The sequence below is a fragment of the Hypanus sabinus genome, chromosome 1 (genome assembly GCF_030144855.1).
Source record: "Hypanus sabinus isolate sHypSab1 chromosome 1, sHypSab1.hap1, whole genome shotgun sequence".
Lineage (NCBI taxonomy): Eukaryota > Metazoa > Chordata > Chondrichthyes > Myliobatiformes > Dasyatidae > Hypanus > Hypanus sabinus.
In genome coordinates this window covers 78,485,438-78,513,343 of record NC_082706.1, presented here as the reverse complement: position 1 = coordinate 78,513,343, position 27,906 = coordinate 78,485,438, and the positions used below count along the sequence as shown (strand labels likewise).

Here is a 27,906-nt window from a genome sequence, read left to right as displayed (position 1 = left end):
AGGGGAATGACCACGGGGTACTCGGCACTGATTGGCCATTCTCTTTCCATGTCTAAACAATTATTCCTTTACCTACATCCTGTAACCTAATTGTGACTACTTCCCTGTAACTCCTATCAAACCGTCAATCTCCCAATGGCTCCAATTCCCTAATGTGATCTGTAAGGTGCTGCAGTTGGATGCACTTCAGACTGGAGGACTGCCTGACTTCCCACACCATTTGAAAATATCTCTAACTTTTTCAGATGCAAAGAGTTAATCTTTCCTGATTCTTCTCATCCATGGTCAAATCTTGATATATCCTGTGTTTCTGTTTTAAGGCATTACACACAACCAACTGATCAGACCCGCTGTGCTGTGCTGATGCAGGGTTTCAACTCGAAACAGCAACAATTCCTTCCAATCCTGTGACCATCTCCTACCCCATGATGCTGCTTGATTCAATGAGTTCCTACAGCTGGCTTTGTTATATTCCAATACCGTCAACATTAATAATCTACAATCAGCACTGAAAAGCACTTAACATGTATTAACACACCATTAGCTATTAGGATTCCAACAATGAAATCTGCAATCTGGTTCTGATTTCTGCCTCGAGCTCCATCCAAGAGACTTAATCCTTCATAGAAGTAACGACAAGCCAGCTCATTATTACGCATCTTCAGTGAAGAATTTCCAGCCCAGTAGTAGCCCTAAGTCAGAAAAAAAAGTTTATTAGATTACATTAATTATGTAATAACAGAGCAAATCTAGTCCATTTAAGAAGAAGTTCAATTTGAATGATAATGCAGGTGAATTCAATGTAGTGAGCTTTTATATGTCTATACTTCTTTAATGTTGTAAAACTTTGTTAATCTGGCAACCCAGAACTTCGGTGCTGCTGCACTATCAGATTTTCCTAACTATTGGACATTTTTTTTTAAACACACTGTTAATCGCTTTTTGAAAAGATGTTACACAATAACGTTCAGTGAAGCCAGTAAGCTTCCATGAGAATGCAAGTGTTGTTTGTGCACAGGAACCAGGGCGACAGCAACTGTGTGGGCCACATGGCAAACAACATCCAGTGAGCCACGTGTCAACAATCTGAGTTTCCAGATGGTTGAATTTATGTCAGATTTTCAAACGGTAAGATAGTGGATTATCAATGTTTTACCATATATGACACAGAACAATACAGTACAGGAACAGTCCCTTCGGTGCAAAATCTCTGTGCCATAAAGTAATCATAACTATATGCACATGGTCTCCTTCTCTCCATATTCTGCCTTCCACGTGACCACCTTAAAAGCTACTATTACACCTACTTTCACCATTTCTAGGAATGTGTAGGATAACATAATCGGTGGAAATGTACATAATTCACAATCATTGACATTGAGTTGGGGCTTCACTTTAAGAGGATGGCCTGATGTAATTATGTAGAAGGTTTTTAGCACACCGTGTTCAGTTTTTTGGTGTTCAATAAATGAGCTGCTACAGCTTCTCTGAAACATAAGATGCCTCCACCATTTTATTTGCAAAAACCGACATTGGTGATCCCAATGCTCTAGGCCAATTCCAGCAACATGTCAGCCAATGCAGTCACTTTGAAACCGCCAGAGTTTTGGGAACAAAATAGTCACTAGGTTCATACAAGGCTCAATTCATTAAGAGATCTCTGCCAACACCACCAAATATTTCTCAGTAATTCCTTTCTCTACCTCAATAAGCCCAGTCAGCAAGGACCCCAACATAAGGACACCCACAACTGCAGAACAGAAGACACTGGGACTGTGTTTGTACGACGCTCGCTTTGGTACGAACACTAGGAAGTGCTGCCCGCCTTACGGCGATTGGGGGCATCAGAGGTCTATGAAAATGTGTTCCAGCTGCCAGGGTCATCTACTGTACATCACAGGCACCCTCTCAGGGTGATGCTTGTGTGACGCAGGTGCACAAGTGACTGTGCTACAGGCATCGCCTATTGATGAGAAAGCAAAGAGTGACAAAACCTCGCTGGAGGCTGCCAACAGCAACAGAATCCAGACTTGCAGGACACAACGGGTGACATTCTGTTTTAGTGGGTAACTTTACACATGGGACTTCATCCTGGCCAAAGTGGCAAGCCCTCTGTTTGGTGCAGGTTTTCTGTGTGCTCAAGGACTGTTGGTCAATCTTAAGAACTGCCGGCTTTTGGATGTCATTACCCTGCTCCCCCAGTACATTTCCCACATTGACTCTGTCAAGCACATGCACCACTGCACGTGAGTTTACTTGCATGCTGGGCAAATACATAAACCTCACCAAGCCCACATTCTCCACTATAGTCACAAAACATGGGGTCGAATGCCACACTTCCACAACTGGCCCACTAGTCCATGCCCGTACCAAAATACATGCCAGTTTGGGTTGTCATGCATTGCATCTCCACAGAAGGGTGCTAAACCCCTCCCATCGAAAGTTACTGCTGTTATGGAGTTCCCACTGCCCCGCACTACTAAACAACTACAGGAGTTTTTAGGCATGGTAAATATCAATCATTCTGTGAGAGGCTAAACTTATGCTTCCCCTGCATTACGTGCTTAAAGGCACTACCCCTAATCGAGTGCTTGGCTGGTTAGTGGGCATGAGCAGGGCATTTGATGATGCCAAACGTGCTCTTACTAATGCGACCCTACTGACTAATACCTCCCGCCATTTTCATTACTACTAACGCTTCAGAATAAGCTGTGGATGCTGTGCACAAGCAGTTGTTTGTGTGTGGTAGCCACTCACCCTCTTCAGCCATCAGGTTTGTCCTTCCGAAAAGAAGTACAGCACGTTTGACTGTAAACTTCTCTACCTGGCCGTCCACCATTTTCTTTTTTTTGGAGTGTCACCATTTCACAGTGCTCGTTGACCACAAACCCCTCGCACACACGATGGCCCCTGGTCTGTATGGCAATGACACCACTGGCCCATATATCCGAGTTCACAACTGATACACATTACTGATGATCACACCTGGATTGTACACAGCAGCTTAGTGGCAAAAAGAAGCACAACAGTGTCTCTTCCACCTCGGGCGACTGAAGCAGTTCGGTATGGGCTCCCAAATCCTCAGGACATTCTACAGGGACACCACTGAGAGCATCCTGTTACGTATCCCGTAACTGGATAACTTACCAGCAAAGATAGAGAGGTCTGTTGAAGTCTGTTGTCACTATTTTCAAACGTTTTATTCGTAAAGGGACACAAAAGTAGGGTTAATACATACATTCAGATAGTGCACATCGTCAACACTCAATCTAAAGCGCGGGTATATTAATAATCATCATTAAGAAGTGAGCTCTGCTGATGTCTAGGGGTTAATAGATTGTCCGTTGGAAATATAAAAGTCACTCAGAAGGCTGCCGGCCTCAGCCCTTTGAAAATCGCTGGGTTTCACATGGGGCGACCGAGAGAGAGAGATTGGGGGGAGAACAGAAAGAACCTGCTGAGTCTCGATGAATCTTCCGTGAAATCGGGGGAGCGTTGGTTTCCTCTCCCCGATGTTAGTTAAAGCGGTTTTCTGTGATTCCAGCCACAGATTCCAATCCCGGAATCTAATGCACGTGGCCTCCTTCAGAATGGCTTCCCGCTGCTGCGGGAACACTCTTGGTGCGTCTAAGGGGCTGTCCCCCTGAGACTCTCCTTTATACTTCCTCACGGGGTCGCAGGTGTCAATCAGGTTGGGATGATGCAATCTCTCTCTCAACCAGCCCACCTTGCCCGAGGGCTTTTCACGTGGTCTCCATGAGACAATAGTTGCTGGCATCTTATTCTGTATCCCTGGTGGGACGTGCAATTTTTCACGTTTCTCTCTCTCTCACTTCCTGGGTCTGCTGACCCCCCCCTCAACGGGTGTTCTTGCGATTCTCACAAAGGAGGGGGCTGGGATCATAACAATCCCGACTGGCTGTATCACTGCCTGGTATGGGAACTGCACCAACCTTCATTGCTGAGCACTGCAGAGAGTGGTACGGACAGCCCAGTGCAACTGTGGATGTGAACTTCCCACTATTGAGGACATTTACAGCAGCAGGTGCAGAAAGAAGGTCTGGAAGATCATCAGGGATGCCAGCCACCCCAACCATAAACCGTTCCAGCTGTTTCCGTGATGCACCATCAATAACTCACACTGAGACGTAGGCGAGATATCGGCTTTTATTGACTGGAAGAAGGAACCAGGAGTGAGTGTCTATCATACAAGGTCCTGGAGACTGAGGCCGATCTTCAGGCCGCAGGTCTCCTTTATACAGGGGGCCTGTGGGAGGAGCCACAGGAGCAGTCAGCAGGGGCGTGTCCCGACAGGCACATAGTTCACCACATTCACCCCCCCTTCGTTTGAAAAAGTCCTCATGTAGCGAAGGTTCTTACAAGTCAAGCCGATCAGGCGGTCGAATCTGTCGCTGCGATCTACGTAGCACCGGCTGTGACCGCATAGGTGCCGGCAACATTGGCGATTGCACAGGGGACGGGGGTTGCGCGTGTTCTTGCCCACTAGGCGCCGGTGATCCCTCATGCATGTGCGAGGCGCCTGGTATAAATGCGTACGAAACGCCCGGTATACAAGTGTCGTGAGGAGTCTGTGTAGGGCCTGGTGAGTACGGTGTCACCTCTGGTGCAGGGTTCACAGTTACCGGAGAGCCTTCAGGGTAGTGGTCTGCTGCACCTGCGGGTGCCAGGTTGCGGATGGAGACCGTGTCCTCCCGCCCATCAGGTAAGACCACGTAAGTATACTGGGGGTTCGCATGGAGAAGGTGAACCCTCTCCACCAGCGGGGAGTATTTATTGCTCCTCACATGTTTCCGGAGCAGCACTGGCCCCGGGGACGTCAGCCAAACTGGTAGGGTGGTCCCAGTGACAGACTTCCTGGGAAAAGAGAATAGGCGTTCGTGAGGGGTGGCATTGGTGGACGTACATAACAGAGAGCGGATAGAGTGCAGTGCCTCAGGGAGGACCTCCTGCCATCGAGAGACCGGCAACCCTTTGGACTTAAGGGCTAAAAGTGTGGCCTTCCACACTGTGGCATTCTCCCGCTCTACCTGGCCATTACCCCGGGGATTATAACTCGTGGTCCGACTGGTAGCAATGCCCCTAGCTAGCAAGTACTGGCGCAGCTCCTCACTCATAAAGGAGGACCCTCTATCACTGTGGATATAGCAGGGATACCCGAACAGAGTGAAGAGCTGGCGCAGGGCTTTTATGACGGACGTGGCAGTGGTGTCGGGGCAGGGGATGGCAAAGGGGAACCGTGAGAACTCGTCAATAACACTGAGAAAATAGACATTGCGGTCAGTGGAGGGAAGGGGGCCCTTAAAGTCAACACTCAGGCGTTCAAAAGGGCGGGTGGCCTTGACAAGTTGTGCCGTGTCAGGACAGTAGAAGTGCGGTTTGCACTCGGCACAAATTTGGCAGTCCCTGGTCATCGTCCTGATGTCCTCCAGGGAGTACGGCAGGTTCCGAGCTTTCACAAAATGGTAAAATCGGGTGACCCCCGGATGGCAAAGTTGTGCATGAAGGGCGTACAGCTGGTCGAGCTGTGTGCTAGCACATGTTCCCCGGGATAGGGCATCAGGGGGCTCATTGAGTCTGCCAGGCCGGTACAGGATATCATAGGTGTAGGTGGAGAGTTCTATCCTCCACCGCAAAATCTTATCATTTTTGATCTTGCCCCGCTGTTGGTTGCTGAACAGGAACGCAACCGAGCGCTGGTCGGTCAGCACAGTGAATCTTTTGCCAGCAAGATAGTGCCTCCAGTGCCTAACAGCCTCCACTATGGCCTGGGCTTCTTTCTCCACTGCGGAGTGCTGAATTTCAGAGCCTTGGAGGGTGCGAGAAAAGAATGCTACTGGTCTGCCTTCCTGATTAAGGGTAGCAGCCAGAGCGAAATCGGAGGCATCACACTCCACTTGGAAGGGAGCGGTCTCGTCCACTGCATGCATCGTAGCTTTGGCAATGTCCGCTTTAATGCAGTTGAAGGCCGCGCAGGCCTCAGCAGAGAGGGGAAACGAGGTAGACTTGACCAGGGGGCGAGCCTTGTCTGCGTAATGGGGGACCCATTGGGCGTAATAGGAAAAAAACCCCAGGCACTGTCTGAGGGCCTTGAGAGTGGTGGGAAGAGGGAGCTCTAACAGGGGGCGCATACGTTCGGGATCAGGCCCAATAACCCCGTTTTCCACGACATACCCAAGTATAGCAAGGCGGGTGGTAACAAAAACACACTTGTCCCTGTTATAAGTAAGGTTCAGAGCTGCGGCCACTTGGAGAAACCGTTGGAGGTTGGCGTCGTGATCTGGCCTGTCATGACCACAGATGGTGATGTTATCCAGATAGGGAAATGTGGCCCGCAGTTGGTACTGGTCCACCATCCGGTCCATTTCCCTCTGGAAGACAGAGACACCATTCGTGACACCGAAAGGGACGCGCAGGAAGTGATAGAGCCGGCCGCCCGCCTCGAAGGCGGTGTAGGGGCGGTCCTCTGGGCAGATGGGGAGCTGGTGATAAGCGGATTTCAGATCTATTGTCGAGTACACCTTATACTGAGCAATCTGGTTGACCATATCCGCGATGCGGGGTAGGGGGTATGCGTCAAGCTGCGTAAACCTATTGATGGTTTGACTATAGTCCACCACCATCCTATTTTTCTGCCCAGTCCGAACAACCACCACCTGGGCCCTCCAAGGGCTTGTGCTCGGCTCAATGATCCCCTCCCTGAGCAGCCGCTGCACCTCCGACCGAATGAAGGCCCGGTCCCCCGCGCTGTACCTCCTGCTTTTGGTTGCCACAGGTTTACAGTCGGGGGTCAGGTTGGCGAACAGCGGTGGGGGAGGGATCTTGAGAGTGGAGAGGCTGCAAGTGTCGGTAGCGCAGCTGTTGGCCTGGTTCTGGATGGGATGTGTGTGTCCGTGTGTGTGTGTGGTCAGTAGCGGGGTATGTGAAGAAGTCCCACAAAACTGAGGATTCTTGACAGTGAGTGGTGGGAGGGGCCCGTCGTATACCATAGTCACACTTTCGAGATGGCTCTGGAAGTCCAGCCCCAATAGCACAGGTGCACACAGATTAGGCATGACCAGCAGTTCAAAGTCCCGATATTCTGTGCCTTGCACCACCAAAGTCGCTACACAACCCGCCCGGATGTCTGCGGACTGCGACCCAGAGGCCAAATGGAACCTCCGACTGACCGGCCGCGTTGCAAGTCCGCAGCGTTGCACTGTGTCCGGGTGACTAAAACTCCCAGTGCTGCCCGTGTCAAACAGGCATCCAGTCCAATGCCCCTCCACCTGGATGTCCATCATGGATCTTGCAAGCTGGTGTGGGGCGCTTTGGTCGAGGGTCACAGTGGCCAGAGTTGGATCGCCGTCGGGGTACCCGGTCAGCATCGGAGGGTCGGGGGCGGGGCATGCTGACGTCGACAAAGATGGCCGCTCACATCCGGGGTACCCGGTCAGCATCCGAGGATCGGGGGCGGGGCGTGCTGACATCGACAAAGATGGCCGCCCACATCCCGGCATGCAAGATGGCGGCCCCCACGTTTCACCCGCAGCGCTGCACTCCGCTCGAGGTTGAGACTTACAGACCTTGGCGAAGTGGCCCCGCTTTCCGCAGCTGGAGCAGGTCGCTTCTCGCGCTGGACAGCGTCGTCGAGGATGTTTCTTTTGGCCACAGAAATAACAAAGCACGAGTTTCTTACGGGCCACAGCCGTGGTCTGGGTCGGGGAGCTCGTGGAATGGCGACTGGCGGCGGCGTTGGCGAATTCGCTCCCGGGAGCCGGCGGTGGCGGGGTCTGAGGCGTCCACGAAACCGACGGGGAATCGCGCGACTGGACAGCGTCGGCGTTATGCCGCGCAGCTTCTAGAGCGTTGGCCTTCTCTATCGCCGAGCTTAAGGTAAGATCCGAGTTCTCCAGCAGCCGCTGGCGCATGTACACTGACCTCAGTCCCGTCACAAAGGCGTCTCGCACCAGCAGCTCCGCATGCTGTTCTGCCGTGAGCGTCTTGCAGTCACAAGCTCGGACGAGTGTCTGTAGTGCTCGGAGAAACTCAGCGCACGATTCGCCAGGCCGCTGTTGCCGGGTAGCTAAACGATGTCTTGCGTAGACGGTGTTCACCGGCCGCAGGTACTGTCGTTTGAGGGCGTCCAGTGCCCCTTCGTAGGTCGGCAGGTCCCGGATAAAGGAGTAAACTTTGGAGGAGACCCTCGAGAGTAGGATTCTGTGCATAACGGCGGGTTCAGTCGCACGAAGCTCCGCCAAGTACGATTGGAAGCATGCAAGCCAGTGCTCAAAAGCGAGAGCTGCGTCAGGGTCTTGAGGGTCCAAATCCAACCGGTCCGGACGCAAAACGGGTTCCATGTTTTAAAACTTCCAGTCAATAAAATTGATGCACCATCAATAACTCACACTGAGACGTAGGCGAGATATCGGCTTTTATTGACTGGAAGAAGGAACCAGGAGTGAGTGTCTATCATACAAGGTCCTGGAGACTGAGGCCGATCTTCAGGCCGCAGGTCTCTTTTATACAGGGGGCCTGTGGGAGGAGCCACAGGAGCAGTCAGCAGGGGCGTGTCCCGACAGGCACATAGTTCACCACATTCCGTCAGACAAATGGTATTGTAGCGTTAAAGCCAGGAGAAACAGACTACGGACAGCTTCTTTGTACAAGCCATTAGGCTTTTAAATTCACATACCTGTTGATTGCGACGGAGTCATAACACAAATTTGTGTACTCTGTTATGTACATGCAACCCTGTAACAGTATCAGCAGCAATAAGACACACCTGGAGACTGGTTTTGCTGTTTTATCAGTAACTACGTAATATAGTAACTTAAACCAGGTAAATCAAAGTTAACGGTGCTATGCATTTATAGGTGTAAATAAAATTCCCAAACTTGTTCAAGCTCAGCTGGCAAGAGTTACAGTCTTACAATGGTATGTAAGAAAAGTTCAGTTCAGATGCACAGGGTAATTAATGCGAGATGTTTGTAATCCAAAGGTGAAATGTTGTGAGAAGGCAATTACATTGATATTTCAGATTCAAGTTGTCATTTCGATCACAACTGCTGGTACAGTACGCAGTAAAAATGAGACAGCATTTTTCAGGACCATGGTGCTACATGAAACAGTACAAAAACCACACTGAACTACGTAAAAACAACACAGAAGAAACTACACTCGACTACAGACCTATCCAGAACTGCATAAAGTGCACAAAACAGTGCAGGCAGTACAACAAATAATAAACAAGACAGTAGGCACAGGAGAGAGCAGTAAGTTGGTGTCAGTCCGGACTTTAGGTATTGAGGAGTCTGATCGCTTGGGGGAAGAAACTGTTACATAGTCTGGTTGTGAGAACCTGAATGCTTTGGTGCCTTTTCCCAGATAGCAGGAGGGAGAAGAGTTTGTATCAGTGGTGTGTGGGGTCCTTCATAATACTGTTTGCTTTGCGGATGCAGTGTGTAGTGTATATGTCTGTAACAGCAGGAATCCGCTGCAGGGTCTTGCGATCCGAGATGGTGCAATTTCCCAACCAGGCAGTGATGCAGCTGCTCAGGATGCTCTCAATACAACCCCTGTAGAATGTGATGAGGATGGGGGGTGGGAGATGGACTTCCCTCAGCCTTCGCAGAAAATAGAGACGCTGCTGGGCTTTCTTTGCTATGGAGCTGGTGTTGAGGGACCAGGTGAGATTCTCCGTCAGGTGAACACCAAGAAATTTGGTGCTCTTAATGATCTCTACCGAGGAGCTGTCGATGTTCAGCGGGGAGTGGTCGCTCCGTGCCCTCGTAAAGTCAACAACCATCTCTTTTGTTTTGTTCACATTCAGAGACAGGTTGTTGGCTCTGCACCAGTCCATTAGCTGCTGCACCTCCTCTCTGTAAGCTGACTCATCGTTCTTGCTGATGAGACCCACCACAGTCGTGTCATCGGTGAACTTGATGATGTGGTTCGAGCTGTGTGTTGCAGCACAGTCGTGGGTCAGCAGAGTGAACAGCAGTGGACTGAGCACACAGCCCTGGGGGGTCCCGCGTGCTCAGTGTGATGGTGTTGGAGATGCTGCTTCCGATCTGGACTGACTGAGGTCTCCTAGTCAGGAAGTCTAGGATCCAGTTGCAGAGGGAGGTGTTCAGGCCCAGTAGACTCAGTTTTCCAATCAGTTTCTGAGGGATGATTGTGTTGAATGCTGAACTGAAGTCTATGAACAGCATTCAGACAGACAGACAATTTCCCAAGGGAAATTGGGTTTTGTTACAGTTGCACCAACCAAGAATAAAATAGAAATATAGCAAAATAAAACCAAAAATAATTAAATGATAATAATTATGCCAAGTGGAAGTAAGTCCAGGATCAGCTTATTGGCTCAGAGTGTCTGACTCTCCGAGGGAGGAGTTGTAAAGTTTGATGGCCACAGGCTAGAATGACTTCCTATGACGTTCAGTGTTACATGTCTTTTTTGTCCAGTTGGATCAGGGCCAGGTGGAGGGTGACGGCAATGGGGTCATCTGTTGAAAGGTTGGGACGCTATGCAAACTGCAGGGGTCCAGTGTGGGGGGGGGGGGGCAGCAGGATCTTGATGTGCCTCATGATGAGCCTCTCGAAATACTTCATGATCATGGACGGTAGTCATTGAGGCAGGACACTGAAGAGTTCTTTGGCACAGGGACAAGGGTGACGGTCTTGAAGCACATTGGAACGGTGGCGCTGTTCAGGAAGATGTTGAAGATGTCAGTGAGAACATCTGCTAGCTGGTCTGCACATCCTCTAAGCACTCTGCCAGGAATATTGTCTGGTCCAGCAACCTACCGTGGGTTGACGCTGCACAGCGTTCTCCTCACATCGGCCACGGTCAGACACAGCACCTGGTCATTCGAAGGAGGGGTGGACTTCCTCACCGCCATGTCATTTTCTGTCTCAAAACGAGCGTAGAAGTTGTTCAGTGCACCTGGGAGGGAGGCATCACCGGCACAGTCAGGTGATGTTGTCCTGTAGTTGATGCCCTTCCACATGAGCCGCGTGTCGCCGCTGTCCAGGAAGTGGCTGTGGATTCGCTGGGCGTGTGCACGCTTTACCTCTCTAATGGTCCGGGACAGTTTGGCCCTCGCTGTTGTTAGTGCTATCTTGTTGCCTGCTCTGAAGGCGGAGTCACGGGTCCTCAGTGCTGATGCAGTTAGTTACTGATGCTGTGTACTCCTCTAAGTTGGTAGAGTCACCATCGGTTGCAGCCTCCCTGACCATGTGCCAGTCAGTGTGCTCAAAGCAGTCTTGAACAGCAGAGATGGCTCCTGCTGGCCAGGTTTTCACCTGCTTCTGAACTGGTCTGGAGCGCCTGACGAGTGGTCTGTATGCAGGGATTAGCATAACAGAGATGTGGTCTGAGTATCCAAGGTGGGGGTGGGGCTCTGCCCGGTACGCGTCGGGGATGTTTGTGTAAACAAGGTTCAACACATTGTCTCCCCTCATTGCAAAGTCCACATACTAATGGAATTTGGGGAGCACTGACCTAAGGTTTGCATGGTTAAAATCTCCGGTGACAATACATGGCCTCCTCTACTGCCATGATGAGGCCAAACTTGGGTTGGAGGAGCAATACCTCATATACCGTCCGGGTAGAATCCAGCCCCTTGGTATGAACATCGAATTCTCCAACTTCTGGTAATTCCCTCCCTCTCCCTTCCCCAATCCAACTTTCACTCTGCATCCTCTTCTAGCTGCCTATCACCTCTCATGACTCTGCTTTCTTCTACTACCCATAGTGCTTTCCCCTTAGATTCCTTCTTCACCTCTCCTGCCTATCCCCTCCCTGCTTCCCCTCCCCCACCCCTTGATCTTTCCTCGGATTGGTTTTCCACCCTCCCCCCACCTTCTTTATGGGGCCCCTGCCCCCTCCTTCTTCAGTCCTGACTAAGGGTCTCGGCCCGAAACGTTGACTGCTCATTTCAACGGATGCTGCCCGACCTGCTGAGTTCATCCAGCTTGTTTGTACGTGTTGATCCGGTGACAATAAACAGTCCATCAGGGTGTGTGTTCTGCAGTTCGCTAATAGCCCCGACTATATAATGACAGAGGTGAATTCCTGTGGTAAATAAAATGGTCTGCATCTAAGTCACAAACTCCACTAGTGATGAGCAGTGTCTGGAGACCAGCACAAAGTTCTTGCACCATTCCGTATTGATGTAAATACACACACCACCACAGCAGGTCTTATCAGAAAGAGCTGCAGCCCTGTCCGCTCGAAACAAGGTGAGCCCATCCAGCTGAATGGCGGCATCCGGGATTCCGTCGGTGAGCCACGTCTCTGAAAACATACGCACAGCAGACTCTATAATCCCGCCAAGTGTTTCGTTGGAGTCGGATGTAGTCCAATTTATTGTCCAGGGAGCAGACATTGGAGAGCAGAATGGACAGGAGAGCTGGCCAGCTAGGGTTTGCTTTTTTCCTGGCACAGACTCCTGCCCGCTCACCTCGCTTCCGCTTCTTCACACACCGCTTACAACGTCCCTATCTCCGGCCACCGGCATCAGACGACTCTGAGGACTGTAGGTCCGATGCTCTCAGCAAGCCGAGGTCACGTAATTTAACCAGCAGATCTTCATGAATGTTTGATTTTGGGCAATCTCTGTATTGTAGCAGCATCTGGCGATGGTAGATAGTCGCTCTGTTATCCGTGCACCCTAATCAAAAATTGTGTCTCAAAATTAAATTTAAAAATTTAATTAAAGTAACACTAGTTCCGAAAGGCCACTGCTGCCGTGCCGTGCCACCTGCGGAGAAGTATTCCACAACAGCAATACAAAATAACAATAGCAGTAGGTTTTATCTCTGAAGTTGTTCCACTCCACACACGAAGTATCACCGACAGTGATCTTCAACGAATATCCTTTCAACACAAGTGGTACCACACCCAAGTTCAGCTACGGGACATCTCAAAGTGGTGGCCACAGGATTCTCAAACAGAATCCACGTATGGATTATCACCAACACCAGCTCATCACAAAGGGGAACATCTTCAAGGGAACTACCACCCAGGCAAGGGTCAACACACCTGTAGATTCCACAAGGTTACCCCAATCACACAACTTGATAGCCGCTTATCCAGTTACACGACATACGAAATAACACCAACAGTGATTTGCCACAGGGATGCCTTTCTTCAGTGAATTACCAAGGGTAAACAAACACGTGGTATTCACAAAGGTTTCCCCTCACCAGAGAATCCACTCCTGTGGATTAACTAAGTGACAATCACACTTTCGTATTCGAATGGAATCAACCTCACCCTCACGCTACTTAGAGAGTCCAAACAGTGACCTCTTTGTCACCTAGGTTTCTTCTGTTTCAAACTTTCCTCTCCTCTCCCTCTCTTCCTGCAAACTTGTTCTAGTTGCAGAAAACTTGTGAGAGTAATTTAGCAATACTCTGGATCAATCTCAACTCACCCCTTTTGGGCTACTGAAAATTTCAATTTACTGGTGTCTTCCACTGACCAAATCCATCTTGACTTTAACTGTGTGTTTGTGTGTAACTGTGCTTGCAAATTCAAAACAAGCTGCAGAAAAGCCATAACATCGATTGTTCATCAAATAACTCCATCTCTCTGTCTCTCTCACAGCTCAAACAGTGCACAAAAGTCAGTCTCATTCTCCCAGCATTTTTCTGTGATAGTCCACAGAAAAAATGAACCCTACGGGTATATAACAACTTCCTCATGTTGAGGAATGGACACAAGATTTAAATAAATTCTAAAATATACAACATATCAAGGGGGAAGATAATGTTGTGCCTGACTGCCTCTCATGACTAGCCTTTGAGACCATACACATAGGGGCTTAATATGCCAGCATGGCAGCTGACGAAGGTACTGACCCAGAGGTCCAGGCTTACAGAACAGCAGTCACAAGCCTGTGGCTGGCTGACAAAAAGTTCGGGGCAGTTGGGGTTTCTCTCCTGTACAATGTCTCAATGGTCATCCTTGTCCCATCATGCCCGCAAACAGGAGGTGGACTGTTTTTGACTGCCTTTCGCATCCAGGCTGGAAGGCCTCACAGGAACTGGCTGCACTAAAGTTTGTGTGGCACGGCCTTTGAACGGACATGCGTGATTGAACTACAGCTTGTGTAGTGCCAGCAGGCAAAACTTAACAGTTACATTCAGGCACCATTGGCACCTCCTAAGGTCCCTGAGTGATGGTTTGACCACGTCAATGTGGACATTGTTGGTCCTCTACCCGCCCACCCCTCCCACCCCCCGGTGGTTTCACATACCTTCTTACCACGGTGGACCATACCACGTGGCCAGGCCTCATCCCCGCAGGCATTCATCAGCACATGGGTTGCCCGGCTTGGCACCATATCTGATATTTCCTCTGACCAGTCCTCAATTCATATGGAACTTCTGGGCTGCGATGCCTCAGAACCTGAGCGTTAGACCAGATCACACCCAAGTGTATCACCGGCAATCCAAGTGCCTATTTGAGCCATTTCACCACACCTTAAAGACTGCTCTGAGGGCTTCCCCTGCTCTGAGGGCATGATCGTCCCCTGTGGGTCTTACTGGGGCTCAGAACAGCTCCAACTGAGGACCTGCAGTCATCCATGGCCAAGTTGGTATACAGACAGCCGTTACAAGTGCCAGGCAATTTCATTCCTGATGCCACAACTGCTTGATCTGTCTCTCGACAGCATTCCACCCTCCTCAGCAAATTCAATTCCTTTTCACCCATTCCTACTTCCCATCCTGGCATACAGCACGCTTGGTTCCTGGTGACCTACATTCTGCCTTGCTTATTTTCATCCACCACAATTCACACCAACATCCCCTAAGCCCCCCTTTACAATGGCCCCTTCTGCACTTTGGAATGGGGAGAAAGGACTTCTACCATAGATAAGAGGGGTAAACCTGAACATATTTCAGTAGATCTCCTTAAACGAGTGCAAGATTTGGAGGATTCTGCTACCATGTCCCTGGTGTCTCAACATGACCATGAGAGTGTTAATAGACCTCTGGTTGAGCCAGGGGCACCTGCTAACTTCCACCCTTGAAACACAGGACCTGAAGCGGGTGGCTTCTCCGAGCTCTGGACAGGCTCACAAAGACGGTTTTAGTGAACTCGGGGGGGGGGGGGGGGGGCCTGTGTAGGTTAATGTAATTGGAAGAAATGTACATAATTCACAACCACCGACATTGAGTTGGTGTTTCACTCTAAGAGGTTGATCTGACGTGACAACGTAATTACATGAAGGGTTTTTAGAGCGCTTTGTTTTTGGTTTCTTTTGGTTTTCAATAAATGATTTGCTACAACTTTTCTGGGAAAAAAGCACCTCTGCCGCTTTATTTGCGAAAACCTGTGTTAAAAAACAAATCGTGTCACATTTAAACTTCTTTCTCAAAACATCACTGCAATTAATAGCCTGTAACTTCCATTTCAGAGTTGAGCTTTTGAACTGCCTGCTTGACTTGGCATTTTTATGGCCTTAAACGTGTAGGACGGTTGTGGTCTGGTGTGTACAGGCTGAATCAAGGTGGTAGGGCCTGGGCTTGAGAGCAAGGAATGACTGTGTTCAGCACACTGCACCAAGAGGCTTACTTGTCTCTGTACTGAACTGAGGCCGTGGCCTGCAGTTTGGCTACAGTGGTGACTGACTTTGTGGTGGTGGACTCACTTCTGGGAACGTCAGTTCTGAAAACTATTTACTTTTATTGTTTGCATTTGTTTTTTTTTCCTACACATTGGTTGTTTGACAGTCTTCCTTTTTTAAAATAGGTTCTATTGGGTTTTTTTGTTTTGTGACTGCCTGTAAGGAGACGAATCTGAAAGTTGTATACAGTATACATACTTTGATAATAAATGTACTTTGTAGCGATGACAGAGCTAGAGACAACGACACGCAGTCGTTAAGTCGTTTCCAGACTAGTTTATTCAAACTTCGCGGCGCTGGTATTTAATCCCTAGCACCTGCCCTCTCCGGGTGGAAATGACGTCAGAGGTGCATTACCAAAGTCTCTCCCCGTGCGCTGGCTATTTGTGAGCCGGTGCGCCTGCGCAGAAAGTGGGTCGCCACAACTTTGAACTTAATTCATGATTGCAAGTATCAGATATTCCACCCGGCAAGAAACTGACTATCACATCCATAAAATCAATAATCTCAGAGCTAGGGTGTTGCATAAGAGGGACATTAGGACCACATGTGTCCTTTGTTTCATGGATTCCTGGTTAACTCCCTCCATACTGGATACAGTGATTCAGATCAATGGGTTTACAATATACTGTCAGGATAGATCAATAGTCTCTCAAAAGGAGAGGTGGAGGAGTATTCCTCATGATTAACCCCTCTTGATGCATAAATGTATCAGTGCTGTCCCAATTCTGCTCACCAGAGCTGGAATATCTCGAAGTTAAGTACTGTCTATTTTACCTACCATGGGAGGTTTCCGTGATCATTTTTAATAACAATATACATTCCTTGTCAAGCCAATGTCAATCAGGTTTTAAATGATCTGAGCAATGGGATCAACATGCACGAAACAGTGCACCCTAATGCCTTCACCATTGTTTTGGGGGATTTTAACCAGGCCAGTCTGAAAAAAAATCACTGAACAATTACCATCAACAGATCACTTGCAATACCAGAGGAAACATCACAAAGGACTATTGATTGTTACACACCATCAAAAATGCCTAGCGTGCTATTCCGTGCCCTCACTTTGGGAAGTCTGATCACCTGGCTGTACTTCTACTCCCTGAGTATATGCAGAGATTGAAGACTGCAGCACCAGTATTGAGAACAAAGGAGGTATGGACAAGGAAAGTACAGGAGCTGCTTTGAATCAGTGGTCTGGACTGAGTTCAGGGATTCATCTTCAAATCTGGAGGAGTATGCTCTAGTTGTTACCGACTTCATTAAAACCTGTGTGGATGACTGTGTGCCTACAAAGACTTGCTGTACATTCCCCAAACCAAAAGCCATGGATGAACCAGGAGGTACGTCGTCAGCTGAAGGCTAGATCTGTGGTATTGGAAGTCTGATGACCCAGGTCTATATCAGAAAACCAGGTGTGACTTGCGGAGAGCTATCTCAAGGGTGAACAGACAATTTCGAACAAGACTTGAAGTGACATCATATGTACGACAACTCTAGCAGGGTTTGCAAGACACTATTTCCTACAAAGTACAAATGGCAACCTACCAGATGAACTCAGTGCCTTTTATGCCCACTTTAAAAGGGAGAACACAACTACAGCTGTGAAGATCCCTGCTGTACCTGATGACCCTGTGATCTCTGTCACAGAGGCCGATGTCAGGTTGTCTTTAAAGAGGGTGAACCCTCGCAAGGTGACAAGCCCTGACAGAGTACCTGGTAAGGCTCTGAAAACTTGTGCCAACCAGCTGGCAGGAGTATTCAAGGAGATTTTCAACCTCTCACTGCTACGGGCATAAGTTCCTACTTGCCTCAAAAAGGCAACAATTATACCAGTGCTTAGAATGAATAATGTGAGCTGCTTTAATGACTATCACCCGGTAACACTCAAATCTACAGTGATGAAATGCTTTGAGAGGTTGGTCAAGACTAGACTGAACTCCTGCCTCAACAAGGTCCTGGACCCATTGCAATTTGCCTAATGCCACCATAGGTCAACAGCAGATGAAATCTCAATGGCTCTTCACATGGCCTTAGACCACCTGGACAATACAAACACCTATGTCAGGATCCTAGTCATAGACTACAAATCAGCATTTAACACCATCATTCCCATAATCCTGATTGATAAGCTACAGAACCTGGGCCTCTGCAATTGGATCCTCGACTTCCTAACCAGAAGACCACAATCTGTGTGGATTGGTGATAACATATCCTCCTCACTTACGATCAACACTGGTGCACCTTAGGGGTGTGTGCTTAGCCCATTGCTCTACTCTCTCTATACCCATGACTCTGTGGCTAGGCATAGCTCAAATACCATCTATAAATTTGCTGACAATACAACCATTGTTGGTAGAATCTCAGGTGGTGACAAGAGGGCGTACAGGAGTGAGATATGCCAACTAGTGGAGTGGTGCCGTAGCAGCAACCTGGCACTCAATGTCCATAAGATGAAAGAGTTGATTGAGAACTTCAGGAAGGGTAAGACGAAGGAACACACACCAATCCTCATAGAGGGGTCAGAGGTGGAGAGAGTGAGCAGTTTCAAGTTCCTGGATGTCAAGATCTCTGAGGACCTAATCTGGTCTAAACATATTGACATACAGCAATTATAAAGAAGGCAAGACAGTGAGTGTACTTCAGTAGGAGTTTAAAGAGATTTGGCATGTGAACAAATACACTCGAAAACTTCTATAGATGAACCGTAGAGAGCATTCTGACAGGCTGCATCACTGTCTGGTATGGGGGGGGGGGGGGGGGGGGGGAAGTGAGGGGCTACTACACAGGACCGAAGAAACTGCAGGGGGTTGTAAATTTAGTCGGCTCCATCTTGGGTACTAGCCTACAAATTACCCAGGACATCTTCAAGGAGCAGTGTCTCAGAAAGGCAGCGTCCATTATAAGGATCTCCAGCACACAGAGCATGCCCTTTTCTCACTATTATCATCAGGTAGGAGATACAGAAGCCTGAATGCAGACACTCAGCGATTCAGGAACAGCTACTTCCCTTCTGGCATCTGATTCCTAAATGGACATTGAACCCGTGAACACTACCTCACTTTTTCAATATATATTATTTCTTTTTTGCACCATTTTTAATCTATTCAATATACATATACTATAATTCATTGATTGATTGATTCCTTTTTCTATGTTATGAATTGCACACTTGCCAGTGATAATAAACCTGATTCTGATCTATGCCTGTCATAATTCTATATACTCTTACTAAGTCAATCCTCAGCTTCCAACGTTCTACAGAAAACATCCAAGTTGGTCCAACATCTTCTTATAGTTAACACTCTCTTGTTAACAGGCAACATCCTGATGAAGATGTTTTGCACCAACTCCAAAGCTTCCTGTAAAGTGCCATCACCATAACAGTGGATATACTTCCAAGGTTTTGTACAGCTACAACATATTACCCCAACTTTTTTTTAAAAAAGTTATGTGACAAAAGTGAGAGGTGAATGCAAGCAGGCTGTAAATCTTCTTTACCTAGCTGCTTGGAATGCCATTTACAGTGAGCTATGGATTTATGTATACCCTCTGAATATCATTGCTCTCAGGGTTTGCCACATTTCCATTTGACCTACCAAAGTGAAACAATTCGTATTTGTTCAGACTACACTTCATCTGCCATTCCTCTGCCCGTATCTCCAACTGATCGGTATCCTGTTGTATGTACACTCATTGACAGTGCCCTATAACTTTAAGACCATAAGATATAGGAACAGATTTTGGCCATTCAGCCCATCAAGTCTGCTCCACTGTTCAATCATTACTGATTTATTTTCCCTCTCGGCCTCATTCTTCTGCCTTCTCCTCAAACTTTTGCATGTTTACTAATCAAAAACCAATCAACTTTAAATAAACATAATGTCTCGACAACAGAGCTGCATGTGGTAATGAATTATATGGATTCACCACCCTCTGGCTAAAGAAATTCCTCATATCTGTTCTGAAGGGTTGCCCTTCTACTCCGAGGCTGCGACTTCTGGTCCCAGTCTCTCCCACTAATGGACTCATCCTCTCCACATCTACTCTATCTAGGCCTTCAATATTAAATAGGTTTCAAATAGATCCTCCCCTCATTCTTCTAAACTCCGGCAAGTACAGATCCAGAGTCATCAAATACTCCTCAAACAGTAACCTGTTCATTCCCACGATCATTCCTGTGAACATCCCCTGGACCCTCTCCAATGCCAGCACATCCTTTCTCAGATACGGGGCCCAAAACTGCCCCCAATAGCCCAGCATTATAGCTGGCTTTTTTATTCTATTTTTCTCGATTTAAATGCTAACAATTCATTTTTCTCCCTTATTACTGACTCAACCTGCCAGTAAACCTTTACGAAAATGTGCAATACAACTCCTTCCACCTCTGATTTCTGAATTTTCTTCCCTTTTAAATAAATGACTTTTATTTCTTCTGCCAAAGTGTATGACCATACACTTCCCTACAGTTTTCCATCTTCCAGTCCTTTGCCCATCCTCCCACACTGTGCTTCTGCAGATTCCTTACTTCCTCAGCACTACCTGCTCCTCCACATTTAATGTGAAATGCAGCAGACCCAACAACAACCCCTGCAGAACACTACTCATCATCAGCAGGCAACTAGAAATGGACTCTTTTATTCCCAGTCTTTGCCTTGTGCCAGTCAGTCAATCTTCTGTCAATGCTTGTGGAAGAAAAATAGTAAGACATTGTGACGAAAGTTAAGGGGTTAATGACCTTCTTCTAGTATGTGAATTCAAAGTCTGTAATCACTTATCTGCGACTAATGTACACTGTGTGACTGGAAAGCGCTTTGTAGATGGGATGGGAAAATAACTATGTCTGTGCTTCCTTGTTCTAAGAATTTCCACATGTCTGCACTTGGGAAAGCCTGATATACTGTCCTGAGAACTAACACTTAAAAGAATGTATAACCACTCAAGGACATATAGTGCAACTTCACTATTCTAACGAGTTGTAGTTGAAGTTCTTCCTTTTTTAGATCTAAGTGGTTCTTGTCACATACACCTGCGGTATAAATAAGAGTGTAATCCATTGTTGAGCAGAGTCTCAGAACTCCGCTTTAGGTGTCTGGGCTCTCCATGATATCATGTAATAAAACCCTCTAGTCTGAAACAATTCTGAGTCAGCCTGATCTATTCTGTTTGCTGCTCTTGAGATTTTTCCCCCCACAACAATGCTATTACCTTTCCTGTAAAACCATGGGCTTTTGTCTTATTTAGCAACCTCAGGTCCAACACCTTGTTCAAAGCCTTCTGAGGAACAACATCCACTGACTCTATCTAATCGCTCAGAAATTAAAAAAAATAATTTTTAAAATTAAAAATTTTTAAAAATTAAATAAGTGCATTAAAAAAAATTACTAACCTTAAATATAAACATATGCATTCTGTTTACCTTGGTGAATTTGAAAACCGTGAATGATGCCATGAGCTAATGTGAAGTAACAAACAGATGCACGAAAACATTTGCTTACCTTAATATAAGTATGGTCCATGGCAGTAGCCCAGTCAGCAGATTGAAGAGCTTCTTGCCACAATCCCAGGTTATAAAGGGCATTGGATTTATTGCAGAAGAGCACAGCTAACTCCCTATGAACAGAAAACATGCATTATATGTATGTCCGAGTGAACATGATAAAATATTCAGCATTTACAAAAGCAACTTTGCCTTTAGCCCCATCTAGCTTACAATGACATTTACTCTTTATTTCAGCAGCAGTCTATATTTTTTATGGAGACATTTGAGAATTAAAGCACGCAATAAAAACCCTTCCACCCAACTGATTTCTAATTCCTCTTCTTTCAGCTGCTTATCACCGTATTCATATTTTCATATTGTGTTTACTTCAAAAAGAGTCCCAGAACTCTGTGCTTTAAAGCCTGTGCTGCATACCCATTACTTCCTAAACACAATTCCAATTCATTAGAGCAGAATTAAATTTGCACTGCATACACCAAGTAGTTACTTACTATGAGCTTATAAAGGTCCATCATTAGAATTCATTTAACTTTGCACATTTTTCATGAAATCCAAAATTTTATTATGTCTCCCAGATGTCCCCAATGGTAGGCTCATCCAGATTAAAATGCACGGGATCAATGGTGAATTAGCCCCTTGGATTCAGAATTGAGTTGCCCATTGAAGATAGATGCCAGCCAGTGGTAAGGTGGCATCTGCACTGGACTTCGAGGTGAGTGGTCCTGGGTTTGAATTTGGCTGGCTCCTTGCAAGCTTTCCATCTGCACTGGGTTGAGCATGGAGCTAGCAACTTGGCCTTTTTAAAAAAAAAAGGCAAATGCTAAGGAAACGGTAAAGGTTGCCGTTCGATGCGCCACAAGGTGCGGAGAGGAATAACAATAGAAGAGAGACATTTTCTCTGATATTTTCTGACGGGAGCCCATGACTGGTATTGTTCTGCAGTGATCCATTTTGGACCCTATGCTGTTTGTGATATATGGAGGATTCTGGTCAATTGGGGCAGCCGTTTATTTGGCACAACTCTTAAAAGACTAATCAAGAAAATAGGCAGGATTCCCTGACACTATGCCGCTTAATTGGCGCAGGGGACTGTTGCTGAACAGTTTCTAACTAGAGTTAGTTGCATGCATGAGTGTGGTCGTTAGACACTATACCTCAGTTACAGTGAATAGTTTTAAAAATAAAATCAGTTACATATATTTCTGATCAAAAAGCAGTAATTTTTGACACCAATAGCTGGCGAGAAATAAACATCAAGACAATTCAGAACTGTTTTAGTCAGTGTGGTTTTACACATTTAGATTTGGGAGATGCCAGAAACAGCCTGGAGTGAAAATGAAACAATTTCACTATTTCGACAGTTCCGAACAATGAAGAATTTGAAGTTATCTATCGACGATCATTTTGAACGTTACAATAAAAACAAAGATTTGGAGGATACAATCCTCGATAGCATTGTATGACAGCAGTCTATTAACTGCACTAGATATTTGCGCTGATCTTGATCACTTACAGTCAAACAAAAGAACACCGCAGCATATCTGGATGAATTCCTCCGTAAGTAACTATTAGAAATTAATACTACTGTAGTAGTATTGCTAGAATTCAAATTTGCTCTCTATTTCATTTAAATACACAATTTGCTACTCAGTTAAAAAGCAATTTGTATTTTTTATACTTTTGGTTCACATTAGGACCAGTACATTTTGGCCCATTTAAGTCACTACCTCAATTAGCCAGTTAACCAGAATTGATTGTATATAAATGACTTGGATGAAAATGTAGGTACATGGGGTAGTAAGTTTACAGATGATACCAAAAATGGCATTGTGAATTGTGTCCATTAGACAGAGCAAAATGTATATCAGACGCAGAGAAATGGCAGATGGATTTCAATCTGGCTATATGCAAGGTGTGCTCTTGCAAAGGACACGACACCGTTAATGGCAGGACCCTTAATGGTTTGGACAGAGATCTTGGTGGGGCAGGGGATGGATAAGTCCATAGCTCCCCAAAATTGGCTCCAGAGGCTGATAGTGTGGTTAAAGGTGAAATATGGTATGCTTGCCTTTATTTTTGAGATTATGTTGCAGTTTTATAAAAGTCTGGGTAGGTCACTTCTGCAATATTGCATTTAATTTTGATTGCCTATTATAAAAAGTATATAGAGGCTTTGCAGAGGGTGCTGCCTAGATTACAGGGCATGTCCTATCATGTGAGATTGGACAAACCTGTAGTCTTTTCTCTGGAGCAGTGGAGGTTAAGGGAGACCTAATAGAAGTTTATAAGTTTACAAGGGGCATAGATAGTGAAGATTGTCAATATTACCCCCACATCCCCAAGATAAAAATCGGTAATATTAGAGGGTGAAAGAGGATGAAAGAGGGCAAGCTCAGAGGAGGTATGTGGACCAAGTAGGGGGTGCCCGGAATGTGATGGTGGAAGCATTGAAGAATCTCTTAGACAAATGTGCAGAAAATTGAGGGATTTTATATATTATTTAGGCAGAAATGACTAGTTACACATTCAATTACTAATTTAATCAGTTAACAATGTAGGCCAAACCACTTCTTCCCGAGCTGTTCCATTTCACATCTATTACAGAAGATAAAACCACTTCCTTGGTCTTGGTCCATAGCCTTGCAAGTTGCAGAGTAATGATGATATAGAGAGGTAGTTAATTTTTGTTTGGCTCCACCACCTTTCATGTAGTAAATCCTACACCAGTCTTTGGAGAAAAATGTTCTTTCACCACTTGCTTGAGGAAAAAATGTGCAGGGAGACTGTACCAAGTAACCATAATAGTAATCGGTGTATTATTTCACATGGTCTAAGGTACAATGAAAGCCTTTGCATGCCATTAATACGGATTTCTCTGAGGTAGTAAAAGTGAAAACAATGACAATGCAGAATGATACTGTTACAGGGAAAATACAGTGAAGACACACAAACTGGTGCAAAGCAGTAATGAGCTAGATTTCCTCATATAGCCTGGGACTGCTATCATGCAAAGGCTGTGGATGGGGTGGACTTTGTTTTGTGCGTTCAACAAAGTCTCTTCATGTGACATTTAATAAGGTCCAACCAGGAAGAAGGCAAATTTTGATTTAATCTTGGGAAATAAGGCAGTAACAGGGACTGGGGTGTCAGTACGGGAGCACAGTGGGCATAGCTGTATAAATTATAAATTAGTTATGGAAAGGGACAGATCTGGACCACAACTTAAAATCCTAAAAACAAATTTTGATGGTATTGGACAGGAACTTGAGCAAGTTGATTGGAGTCGGGTGTTCACAGGCAAAGCAGCATCTGGCAAGTGATTAGCTTTTAAAAGTGAAAAAGGAGATTAAGATGTTATATGCCTGTTATGAAAGGTAAAGGGTAAGGCTGGCAGGATTAGGGAACCCCAGATGATGAGGGATATTGAGACTCTGGTCAGGAGAAAAGTATAGGTCATGTGTAAAGGAATCTCTGAAGCAGTACAAGTGTTAGAGGGATATAGTTAAGAGGGAATCAGAAGGGCAAAAAAGGGTTATGAGAAAGTATTGACAGAGAATAGTCAGGAGAATGTAAATATATTGTATGTATATCAAGGGAAAATAGTATTTGGGAGAGAATAAGGCCCCCAAAGACAAAACAGACATCTTAGTGTGAAGCTGCAGGAGATGGAGGAAATCTTAAATGAGTATTTCTCGTCTGAGTATACTGCAGAGTAAGATATGAAAATATCAGACCTTGTGATTGCTAATGGGAAGGGCTTACAAACAGTCAACATTGGAGATTTTGATATTTCCAGAATAAAATGTATATATTGCGATTTTCCTCAGAAAAGGCTATGTGGAAAGTTGTTTAAAATAAAATTTTATGTATCTCATATAGTGGGTGATTTGGAACCATTTATTTGGTTGTACAACTTAAGTCTGAGAAGTGAGATCTAAAGGTACAGCAAAACTACCACATTATCAGAATCAGTTTTTCCAAGGAGAATGTATACATTGCCTCTTACATCAGAAATACTATGTGTTAGCTAGTTTTATACATCTTTATGCAAATCATGGTACTGAGCTGTTTAGAGTATTTTTTATTGTTTTACTTAAAGTTTGTTTGAGAAGATAGACCAAAATGTATAAAGTAACAACCGCTATCAAAGGGTTTCAACTGCAAAAAGTACACACTGCTACCTTCTTCAGAAACACTATGTGGTAACTTGTCTTGAAGAAATGTATATCATGATAATGAGTGGTTTGGGATCATTTATTTAGTTGTGCAACTGAAATCTGTAAAATTAGATTCAAACATTTAACAGAAAGACCGTACTATCAAATTACATTTTTCCAGAGAAAATTGAACACATTGCCACTTTCATGAGAAAAACACCACATGATAATTTTATGTACTGTATATCACATTACTGAGTGAATTGATTTTGTTATGCAACTTAAACCCTGAGATGTTTGATACAGATGTTGATGAAAAACACTACAGGAAACTAGGGAGAAAATTTCAGGAGCTCTGGGTGAGGGATATGCATCAATAAGAATGGTTGAAGTTCAAAGTACATTTATTATCAACGTATGTACACACATTATACAACCTTGTGATTTGTCTCCTAACAGGCAGCCACAAAACAAAGAAAAAACTGAAGAAACCGGTTAAAATATAGACTGTCAAACAGCGAAAAAAACAAATTGTGCAAACAATAAATAGCGTTTTGAACTGAAGTCCACAAAGAAGTCTGTTCTCAGAGAATTAGTTCAGCACAGAACAGAGCAGCGAGCTCAACCAGATGATCCCTCACCTCCAGCCCCAACACCTTGATGTTTTCAATCTATTCAAACAACGGTTTCAGTTGCTTCGGTATGGCCTGGGATCCAGATCCGGCCTCTATACGACCTTGCCGACTTGGTGTGGCATTTAATTCAATTGAACCTCAAGTCTTCCTTGCTCTGAGTGACAAGCCTGCTGTTTTGCCTCACCTCAGTTCTGCCACATTGAATTGCCAAGTCCAAAGGGAAGTCATAGGCTATTGTTTGAGATGCTCGTTTGCCAGAAAAAGAGTGATTAACAAAATATTTAGTTGTTTTTCCTGTTTCATTGGCTACCAGCCATTTTAACTAGATTTGTTGAAAGACTGGAGGATGGGTAATATGCCTTTACTCAAGGGCTGCAAAGAAAAATAAAATGCAAACTATAGACCAATTAGCTGAACATCTGTGATAGGCAAGATACCAGAAGAGGTTTTGAGGGATAAAATATACAAACATTTGGAAAGAAAGTGGTTGCTAATCAGAAATGAGATTATCAGAATTTACAGAGGAACCTTGATCACCTGGGTAAATGGGCCAAGGAATGGGAAATGGGAAATGGTATTCAATTGATTAAACGTTGCATTTGGGAAAACAAATAAGGGAAAGAGATTCACAGTGAACAGTAGGGCCCTTTGGAGTGTTGTAGGGATTTAGAAACACAAGTAAGTGTCACTAATAGTAGCATCACAGATAAACATGTTAGTGAAGGTATTTTGGTACAAAGGCCTTCATCAGTCAGGACTTTGAGTATGAAGTTGGGATGTTACATTGCAATTCTACAAGACATTCATGAGGTTGTATTGGGAATATTATGTTTAGTTTTGGGCACTGGGCAATTGAAAAAATGCCATTAAGCTAGAAAGACTGCAGAGGAGATTTACGAGGATCCTGCTGGGACTCAAGGGACTGAGCTGTGGAGACAGCTTGAGCAGGTTGAAATTGTTTTCACTGGAACGTAGGGGAACAATAGATGATCTTTTTGAAGTGTAATAAAATCATGAGGGGCAATGTGCAGAGTCATTTATCCAGAATCTAGAACTAGACAGCACAAGGGAAGTATCTTTTGCCCATCTTCATTTTTGACACTATGCTGCATCTCACAGCATTCACTGGACTTCAGTTCCCTCACTGATTCCAAGCTGCTTCTTAAAAGCTACAAATGTTTTCACTGACGGTACTCCCACAATGCTATTAGGCACATTGCTCCAGGATTTAGACCCCAGAAATAATGAATAATATAGATTTGGATGAATTTTGATTTAGAGGGGAAAATGTAGATGTGTAGATCTGTAGATGTATAGTTCAGTATAGATGATTTTTTGTCTTTATTAAACGTGGGAGTTCATTTGGTAGTAGTAGTTGAAACTGTTGTCACAGTGCACCGGCTGACAGGGTGGTGGATGCAGTTCCAATCAAGTTCCAGATTTTGTCTAGGGAGTTATTAAACTGTAACGTTGTTGGCACTACACTCATAGTGGCAAGTAGGTAATATTCCATCACCAGCTACATATGCTAGGCAGATGGTGCAAGAGCTTTGGGATTTCAGGTTAGGTAGTCAGTGACCTATTTTCATAGCTACAGTGTTTATTCATTTCAAGTTCCAGTCAACTTAATGCTGTTCAGTAAACAGAAATAATTATATAGATTTCCCTAAATGCTTATCTTTTTAGATGACTGGGCAATGTATTGAATCATGTATGCCCAACAATACAATGAAAGGTGTTACAGAGTCATAAAGGGCCATCAGCCCAACAAGTCTATGAAAAACAAAAAGATCACCCAGCTCGTCCTAAGTTCCTGCATTTGATTCCTATCCCTCCATATACCTATCCAAGTGCTTCTTAAATAAAACTACTGTGCCTGCCTTAACCACTTCCTCTGGCAACTTGCTCCTTAAACTTAACACCATATGTGGAAAAAAATTGCCCCCCAGGTCCCTTTTAAATCTTTTCACTCA

At 45.5% G+C, this 27,906-nt stretch overlaps 1 protein-coding gene across 5 annotated transcripts in view; it reads right to left on the bottom strand.

Annotated features, from left to right (window-relative positions):
* LOC132394773 (TPR and ankyrin repeat-containing protein 1-like) overlaps positions 1-27,906 on the bottom strand; it is a 179,656-nt gene that overhangs the window by 132,848 nt on the left and 18,902 nt on the right. For all 5 annotated transcript variants that reach the window (XM_059971183.1, XM_059971193.1, XM_059971207.1 and 2 more), the window contains 2 exons: positions 21,137-21,251; positions 539-692 (listed from right to left, as the gene is read on the bottom strand). In XM_059971183.1, coding sequence (XP_059827166.1) covers positions 539-692; positions 21,137-21,251 — 269 coding nt within the window. The remainder of the gene's footprint in view (positions 1-538; positions 693-21,136; positions 21,252-27,906) is intronic.